The sequence below is a fragment of the Microtus ochrogaster genome, linkage group LG8 (assembly GCF_000317375.1).
Source record: "Microtus ochrogaster isolate Prairie Vole_2 linkage group LG8, MicOch1.0, whole genome shotgun sequence".
NCBI classification, from domain to species: domain Eukaryota; kingdom Metazoa; phylum Chordata; class Mammalia; order Rodentia; family Cricetidae; genus Microtus; species Microtus ochrogaster.
Window position 1 is genome coordinate 163,395 of NC_022033.1, and position 9,612 is coordinate 173,006.

Sequence of the window (9,612 nt, forward strand, 5' to 3'; positions counted from 1 at the left end):
TGGTTACAGTTGTGATGGTGGTATGGTAGTGGTTACAGTTGTGATGGTGGTATGGTAGTGGTTACAGTTGTGATGGTGGTATGGTAGTGGTTACAAGTTGTGATGGTTGTGTGATAGTGGTTACAGTTGTGATGGTGGTATGGTAGTGATAATACTAAAGATGACAGGAGTCCTTGTCAGTTTAGCTGCTATTGGGGAACCTGGGATTAAGTTCTGTTTCTTAGCAATTAAGCCCAGAGACCTTAATTACAATAAATAACAATGTCAATAATAATGGTAGATATCCAAGGCAAGCTCCTCACATAGATTTTATCTCATTTGAGGTTTACAAAAATGCTATTTTGATCCCTACTGTAAGGGGAAGGGATCTGAGGCTCAGAGGAGCTAAGTAGCTTTCATAAGAACTGCTAAAACGCAGAACGGGCCTTAGACTAGGTTTTTCCGACTCCTGGCATACACCCAATTCAAACATACCGTGTGCTATTTCCTGAGCCCTTGTGGGCACAACAGCTCCTGAGAATAGTTCTCTGGAGATGCTAGTGCATACGATGGCCTTCCTTGTCTACTCTAATGCCGTAAATGGCTCCAAGAGTTTTAATGTCCCAAATACAAAGGAGAAATGTAGGAGAGAACAAGAGGGTTGATGACAAGGGGGTGGACACGGCTCACAAACTGCCCCAGGTTGCTGCACTTCTTGCCATAGACACATCGGCTATCCAGGAAGAGACACGTGAGTCATAGCAGTTTCCCACAAGGGTCCCCTACTGGAAGTCAATACTGGGAAGGCTTTTCTTACTTCACTGTCTAATCACACATCACATACATACACACGTGTGTGCACTTGCACATACATATGGCTATATGATCCACCTTTCCCATTTAACAAATAGAGAAAACAAGGCCAATGGTGAACAAGGTTTGTTCAGAAATACTAAGAGGATGGTGATGAGGCAGAGTATTGACGCTGCTCTTGCCCTGCCTCCACCAACGCTGATAGCACCAAGGGGGCCATAACCTCTTTCTTCAGAGCCACCTCTTTGTGAAAGAGGAAATCTATCAGTGAAGAACCTGGCTCTAGTTATATACTATTAAAGTACCTCCCATGTCTTCCCAATGCTCAAAAAATTTGGTGTCCCCAGACTGGCATTCAAGTCCTCAGCTGCTGTTTCCAGTCCCCCTCAATGCCCTCCCAGCTGGAAATAAAACCCAGAGACCATCATCGCCACGGCACATTTACCCATGGCACACCCCTTGTGTAGCCTTCTTGTCCACAGAGCTGTATCTATGCTGCCCTATGTCCCTCGCTGTGGCCTGCCTCAGTCACCCAGTACGGCTGCCTTCTTTTTAATCCTCCAAATTTTCCCATTTCTGAGCACCAATAGAGGGTGGGCTCAGACAAAACCATCCACCATGAACAGGGATCCCAAGAGCCAAAGAACAAGGGCTTCAGGCCCAGCACCAGCCCCTCTGCCTCTCTTTGAGAAATCCTAGGATCCTGTGTAGCCATGAGGTCATTCACACAGACAGCACGGCACAGACTTCTCTGCAGCTCCGAGCCTCCAGGTGGTGACACCTAGTCTGGGACAGATGGGGGCAGAATAGGAGTTAAACATCAGGGTTGATCCTACCCCCTGAACAGAGAGGAAAGAAATCTGATGGAGCAAGCAAAAAATCCATACTTGCTCAGATTAATCCAGGACAGCCTCCTGCCTCAGGTTCCCCCTCCACAAATTAGTGGGGCCCAGCCTACCTGAGGATGACATACATGACGAGGCAGTTCCCCAGCAGCCCCCCGATGCACACAGCCAAGTAGAGCCCCACGATGGTGACCTTGAGTCCAAGGGGCAGGAAGGCGCTGTGGCTAGAATTGAGCAGCAGGTGGTGGGGTACAGTCTCATTTAGGAGAGACAGGTTGCCTTGAAAGTGGCTGCCATACAAGACCTCCCAGAATGGGGCAGGGAAGAGGGACTCCATGCTGCCACCCTGCAAAGTCACTCAGTATAGTTCCTGGAACAGGGTACAGAAACAAGTGACCACGGTGCTAGACACAGTCTACTGAGGCCCTAGAATACAGCACAACCAGCCTAACAGGCACATGGAACACCTCCATGGACATCCACAAACACTAGGCACACACGTAGATACAAGGACAAGGACAAAGGCATACACATGGGCACAGGATGACACACACAGAGTTATGGGAGCACATACATGTAGCCATAAGGTTAATTCATGTTAGGGTTACAGACTCATATAGAAGCTACGTGGACGTAGATACACAAGCACGCATGTACACCCACAGAGACTCAGGAGCACACAGCCATCTGAAAACAAAAATATCCAAACTATCCAAAAGCACACTGGAGCACAAAAGACACAGGATTTAGCCAGAAATGCCTAGGGCTCAGGCATTTCACATAGCCTCCTCCCAGCCCCCAGTCCCCAGTCCGGAGTCCCTCTTACCTCCAACAGCACACACAACCTCTTCAGAAGCGGGGCCAAAACAGACCCTAATGCTTGTCAGAAATGCAGGAAGGCAGGAAGAAGACAGGAGCACAGTGTACTGAGCAAAGCTTCTCCCTCCAGCATGGGATCTGCTCAGGCTGCGAATGGCTCCTTGCTCCTAGCTCCTGCTCCGAAGATAAGATATTGACTAGATGCAGCAGCCAGTGCGGCAGCCAGAAGGAGGGGGAGGGGCCGAGGCTGCGGCTGAGAGAGGGAGGGGCTGTGCAGGTTGGAGAAGGCAGCCAAGAAAGGGAAGATCACCAGACCAGAGCTTCCAAAACTCCAGACCAGGTAGAAACAGACAAAAGATTACAGCACACATGAAGTGATGGACCCACCCACCCAAGGCAGACACACTCAGGAGCTGAGACACAATGGGGACATCTATAAACACAAAAATAAAGACATGAACAGGAACTCAGACACACATACACACACAGCCTTAGCCACAACGACACACTCAGAGATGTACACAGAGAAGCAGATGTGAGGCTCCAACACACACAAATGTTGTTTTGTTTTGTGTGTGTGCGCATACGTGTGTGTGTGTGTGTGTGTGTGTGTGTGTGTGTGTGTGTGTGTGTGTGGCTGGTTTTTTGTTTGGTTGGCTGGTTGGTTGGTTTGGTTTTTTGTTTGGTTTTGGTTTTCTGAGACAGGCTTTCTCCACGTAGCCCTGGCTGTCCTGGAACTCACTTCGTAAACCAGGCTAGCTGAGAACTCAGAGATCTGCCTGCTTCTGCCTCCCAAGAGCTGGGAGTAAAGATGTGCACCACCACTACCATCCAGCATAAATGTTTTGTACAGACTAGCCCAGACCAGATTTTGCTGGCTTTCCTGCCTAAAGCTGTCCTCAGTCAGATGTCCAGTGTGGAAGAGCACTGAAGCAATAGACAGCATCCTGACCCAACTAATTCTCCAGTAAACAAGAGGTTGTCTGGACTGAGGACCAGTCCTGTCTTGCTTGTGTGCTGCTTATACCTAATGTATACCAAGCCCAAGACAAAATTGAGCTCATGAACCCCCATTACACGTGGCCATTGCCACCCACATTACCCTCATCACACCTCTGAGGTCTGAAACTGCCTGTCGATATAGCAGGAACAAGAGGAAGTCAGATCTGCTGGTCACTTGAAGCCAACACCACAACTGAGCCCCAGACATGAATCTTGATATACACAGAGCTGGCAAGCTTCTAGGGACTATGTTCCTTGCCAGAACAGGGGTCACAGTCTGCTGAGATAAAAGCCATAAGTCAAGGTCATGTGGGCTAGGTTTCTAGCCATCATCAAATCATAGGCTTGTTTTTCCTGTCTGCACTGAATGAAAGCCAGACCTCCCACATACAGCCAGACCCTGCTCCTTCACCAAGGATGGGGACCTGGTTGCTAGGCAACTCACAGAAGTGTTGCTAGGATACCTGTCCAACCAGAAAAGGCCAAAGCAGACAGACGCCCCAGGACTCAGCATCCCAAACTGTCTCCAAGGACTTGTCTCTGCAGCTGAGACTCAGAAACACATGGATATTCAAGGAAACACACGAGGACACATTCCTGCAAATAAACAGAACACATACAGAGATGCCCAGACAGGCATAGTATAAATGCAGACACACAAGTGATATGTGCCCAGAGACGCACACAAAGATCACATATTCAAACCCAAAAGGTGCATGCAGACACAAAGGGAAAAAATAGACAAAGAGAATGTGAGCTAGGGTGGGAACAGGCAGGCACAGATTAAGGCCCTTAGACATGGAGCACACAGGAATGCATTCTCTGTCTCCGTCCCTCTCTGTGTCTCTCTGTCTCTCTGTCTCTCAGTTTCTCTTCCTTCATTCCTCCTTTTTCCTCCCTCCTTCCTTCAATCCCAGACCAAATTAGCACCCTGATCTCAAAAGTGTGAGGGGGTAGGAACTCAGACAGGCTCAGACTCCTGAAGCATCTTCTCCAAACAACCTCAGCGTTCTCAACCAAGCTGTCTCTGCACCTCTACAGAGCCTATTTTCCAAATGGCCTTCACCTGCCTTCCAGTCCAGGCTCCAGATTTGGAAAGAGGAGGCTGTAAGCATTGTAAGTGTAGGAAGAACAGAGCCACAGAATATCCCTTCCTCTCGTGGTCTTGAGTTAGCTCTTGTGTGCTTTGTCTTGCCCCACTGCATGGATCCCACACCCAAACTAGCTCCAGTCCTGCCTATTCTAAGAAGCCTTCCTTGCCACTGTCCTCAGTTCCAGGAGTCCTTGGATCAACCTCATAGCCTCAACCATGACTCAGCTAAAACTGTCAGGTAAAACTGAGCTCTGGTCTCAGCATATATCTGTAAGTGTGGACCAACAGAATGTGGCTCAGAGTCCACATGATCACATGTTGTCTCAGGCAGAAGAATAACTTGGTCATCTGATAGGTGAGATGGCCAAAATGGGCACCGGTGGTACAGAGGAAATAGCTCTAGCATCTTGAGCCCAAACAGGAACTCAGCAAGGACAAATGGGCTTTTCAGAAGGGAAGAAGCAGGATGATACAGAACATAAGTGAGACAAAGGGGTCTGCAGTAGAAATGTCACATGAGAGTATTACTGAAGATCCAGGCAACTCAAACAACAACACGGCTCAAGCATACAGTTCACTGTTGAAGCCACCAAGAACTGTACATGGGTATCAGAAACATCTAGGCAAGGTTCAGAACAAGACTATATAGTTCTGGTTGTCCTGAAATTCACTATATAGACATGGTGGCGTGCAGGTAGACATGCATCAAAATGAGGAGAACACAAGTCAAATAATCTCAAGCTAACTCCAAATACGGTATTCTAAGGTTTTTCTTTATTAAAAGGGAAAACTCATGGAACAGGAATGGGGGTACAACATCAAGGTTTGGAGCTTAGGTAGAAAAGGGCAAGCAGGTGGGACTACAGCCTTTTGGTACCCCAAAGCCATGCCTCAACCTGATCCAGCCTCTCAAAGGTTATTGGCTGAAGGAGGTTCTCCATCACCTCCCTGTTTTGTTTAAATAAGAGAGTTCCAAACCCAATACAGAATTACAAACAAAAAGAGTAGATAGTAAGTATAAAAAATAGAATTATAACTAGCATAAACAATATTAAGCAAGAAACATATGCTAAATGTTTCAACAATTATTCTATCGTAAGAAGTCTAAGTCTTGGGGCTGGAGAGATGGCTCAGTGGTTAAGAGCATTGCCTGCTCTTCCAAAGGTCCTGAGTTCAATTCCCAGCAACCACATGGTGGTTCACAACCATCTGTAATGAGGTCTGGTGCCCTCTTCTGGCCTGCAGGCATACACACAGACAGAATATTATATACATAATAAATAAATAAATATTAAAAAAAAAGAAGTCTAAGTCTTGTATTAGAAATGGCTTGACTAAATCATAAGAGGAAAGTAACTATGACTATCTAATCTTCAACCCCATCGAAGGCCTGAGAAGGGAGATATTACTTGGGTAGGCAGGAAGTGAAACCAAGCAGCTTCCAAAATGTGCAGTAGATGACAGAGACAACTGGCTACCTGGGCAATGACCCAAAGTCTCATTTGCAATGTTGGGGCAACCAACATTTGGCTAAGGCCTAGAGTAATTGACAGACCATTTTCAGAGGAGGAATTTTTTTTCAAAACTGTCTTACCCTGTTTTGGCAAGGTTTGGCAGACTTTTTTTTTTGTATCCTGCTTGTCCAGTCTGGACACTGTACATTTTGTCAGTGGTCAAGGCATGGGCAGTTCCTTGCCCAAAGGCCAGTTTTGCCGAGAAGAAAACATAATTAAGATTGATGGCAAAGCCGGGCGGTGGTGGCTCACGCCTTTAATCCCAGCACTTGGGAGGCAGAGGCAGGTGGATCTCTGTGAGTTCGAGACCAACCTGGTCTACAAGAGCTAGTTCCAGGACAGGCTCCAAAGCCACAGAGAAACCCTGTCTCGAAAAAAAAAAAAAAAAAAGATTGATGGCAAAGTCAGGACTGATATAACCTACCCTACTGAGCTCCTAGATATCATCAGCATTGACAAGACTTGAGAGAACTTCTATCTGATCTATGATACCAAGGGGCACTTTGCTGTTCATCATATTACAGCTGAGGAGGCAAAGTGCAAGTTTTTCAAAGTAAGAAAGATCTTTGTGGGCACAAAAGGAATTCCAAATCTGGTGACCTATGATGCTTGAACCATTTGTTACCTTGAACCCTCAACAAGTTGAATGATACCATTCAGTCTGATTTGGAGGCCAGCAAGACAACTGACTTCATTGAATTTGGCATTGCTAACCTGTGTGTGGTGACTGAGGATGCTAACGTGGGAAGAACTGGTGTGGTTATCAACAGAGAGAAAAAATCCAGGCCCTTTCAATGTGGTTCACACTGAAACATGACAATGGCAACAGCTTTATCGCTAGACTATCCAGAATTTTTGTTGTTGGTAAAGATAACAAACTGTAGCTTTTTAAAAAAAACTCTTTTGACTGTTTACTCTTTGAGGAGCTCATCGTCCAGCTCCCAAATAAATCACACAGAGGTTTATTCTTTTTTATGAATTCCCAGCCTTAGCTTAGCTTGTTTCTAGCCAGTTTTTCTTAAATTATTCCATCTATCTTTTGCCTCTGGGCTTTTATTTTTCTCTATTTCTGTAGCTGGCCCCTGATGTCCTCCTCTCTTTCTTTTTCTTGCTTCTTGATCCCTCCTCCTAGATTTCTCCTCCTATTTATCCTCTCTGCCTGCCAGTCCCTCCTATCCTTTCTCCTGCCTTGCTATTGGCCGTTCAACTCTTTATTAGACCTATCAGATGTTTTAGATAGGCAAAGTAACACAGCTTCGCAGAGTTAAACAAATGCAATATAAAAGAATGCTACACATCTTTGTATCATTAAAACAAATATTCCACAGCATAAACAAATGTAATACATCTTAAGATAATATTCTACATTTCCCCCCTTTTTCCTAAATAAAAATGAAGTTTTAGCTTTAACATAGTAAAACTACATACAACAAAACAGTTATCAAGTAAAAATTACAATATTCAGTCCATTTGTATTTAGCAAATTCAGAGAGAAAACACTCCACCATCCGTCCCATCTTAGTGTCTCCAAAGTTTTATACCTAATTTACTTCCTATTGTAACTAAGTAATGCTATAACTCTAATTATTTAGTCTTTAACTCCATTAAAGACCCCAGTAGGAATTAATATTACCTAACAACAAAAATATCTTGCTGTCTTTGACAGTCACCCAAAGTTCCTCTGCAATGTTGGGGTATCCATCTCCAGCCTACAGGCATAGAATATCCAGAAGACTTTTTAGTGAAGCAGGAAATTTGAAGGATTATCACACTTTGTATTGACAAAGTATATCAGTCAATTTCCTCTCTGTCCTGCAGAATGTCTGGCAGACTCTTCCATGAAGCAGGAACTCTGAAGGACTGTTTCACCATGTTTTGGCAAGGTTCAGCAGTCACTTTCCTGTGGGTCCTGCATGTCCAATTTATATAGCAGTCAAGCAGTCAAGGCAGAAGCAGTTTCTTGCCCAAATGGCTAGCTTTGCCGCAGTGAAAGCAAACTCTCCATTTAAAGTTTCTTTGAAGCCCATCATCCTTTTATGAAGTAAATTGGTGCTGCCTAAAGAAGATATGTCTTGTTGTGACAGGTCCTAAGTTAGCAAAACATTTTAAACACCGTAGTCTATAGGTTTTTTGAAGTGTTTGAAGACCATTTATCTATCTAAATAGATAGATTTGCACATTTGCACTGTGGCAGGCGTTTTTTTAGTTTTTTGTTTCTATTTAACATAAAAAAGGTCATTTCTATACAGCAGAACTTCTTAAAGAAGCCATATCCATTTTGGGGGGGGGTGTTAGGGGTTTTTTTGTGTGTGTGTGTGTGTGTGTGTGTGTGTGTGTGTGTGTGTGTGTGTGTTTTAAGCTTTCTCAGGCCATATGGAAATTTAAGAACTCAGTGTTCATACACCAAAATGTAGTTGTTGGGTTTCTTTTTTTTTTAACTCTTTTGACTCTACTCTTTGTGGGGCCCACTATCCAGCTTCCAAATAAATCACATGAAGGCTTATTCTTTTTTTTATGAATACCCTGCCTTAGCTTGGCTTAATTCTAGAAAGCTTTTCTTAAATTATTCCATCTATCTTTTGCCTCTGGGCTTTTATCTTTCTCTGTCCTATATACCCTTCCTCGTACTCCATGTCTTGCTGTGTAGCTGGGTGGCTGGCCCCTGGCGACCTCTCTCCTCCTTTTCTTGCTTCTTCATCGCTCCACCCAGATTTCCCCTCCTATTTATTCTCTTTGCCTGTCAGTCCTGCCTATCCTTTCTCCTGCCTTGTGATTGGCTGTTCAGCTCTTTATTAAACCAATCAAGGGTTTTAGACAAACAAAGTAACACAGTTTCACAGAGTTAAACAAATGCAACATAAAAGAATGCTCCATATCTTTGTATCATTAAAACAAATGCTCCATAGCATAAACAAATGTAACACATATTAAAATAATATTCTACAACACAAACCATGGGTTTCTCTTCCCCAAGAAAAAAGAATCCACCTCACCATCACTTGAAGAGAGAGAGAAGAGGCTATGGGCTAAACAGAACAGCGGGTGAAATGGTCTCTAGGAACCAGCTGGAACAAGTCTTTCTAGGGTTAGGAACATGCTAGAGGGGGGTGATCAAACACCATGATAAATGTGGTGGTTTTGATAAGAATGCCACCCAATAGGTTCATATATTTGAAAGTCTGATTCCCAGTTGATGGGTTGTTTAGAATTGGAAGGTATAGCCTTGTTAGAGGAGGAGTCTCACTGGAAGTGGAGGTTTCAAAAATCCAAGCCAGACCCAGTCTCCTGTGCCTGCAATTGCAGATGAGATGTTTGCTCTCAGTTACAGCTTTATCAGATGCCTGCCTACCACCACACTCCCTGCCCTGATGGACATCAACTAATCCTCTGAAATTGTAAGCAAGCTCCCAGTTAAATGTTTTCTTTTGTAAGCTACATTGGTCATCATGTCTCTTCACAGTAATAGCAACTCTAAGACAATGAATATATTACTAAAATTAGATAGATAGATAGATAGATAGATAGATAGATAGATAGATAGATAGAT

The 9,612-nt window shown here is 44.4% G+C and overlaps 1 protein-coding gene and 1 pseudogene across 5 annotated transcripts in view; one reads left to right on the top strand and one right to left on the bottom strand.

Annotated features, from left to right (window-relative positions):
- Oprl1 (opioid related nociceptin receptor 1) overlaps positions 1–9,612 on the bottom strand; it is a 32,223-nt gene that overhangs the window by 3,680 nt on the left and 18,931 nt on the right. The window contains exons 1-2 of one of the 5 annotated variants that reach the window (XM_005362659.2): positions 2,464–2,861; positions 1,751–2,007 (exon numbers count right to left, since the gene is read on the bottom strand). The exons of 2 other annotated variants lie outside the window; for them this stretch is intronic. In XM_005362659.2, the coding sequence (XP_005362716.1) occupies positions 1,751–1,974 (224 nt within the window). In that variant the 5' untranslated portion in view covers positions 1,975–2,007; positions 2,464–2,861. Of the gene's footprint in view, positions 1–1,162; positions 1,194–1,750; positions 2,008–2,463; positions 2,862–9,612 lie in introns of those variants that run through there. 2 more of the 5 variants (XM_026787158.1, XM_026787157.1) reach the window with 2 other exon arrangements.
- On the top strand, positions 5,345–9,111 carry LOC101985638 (annotated as a pseudogene).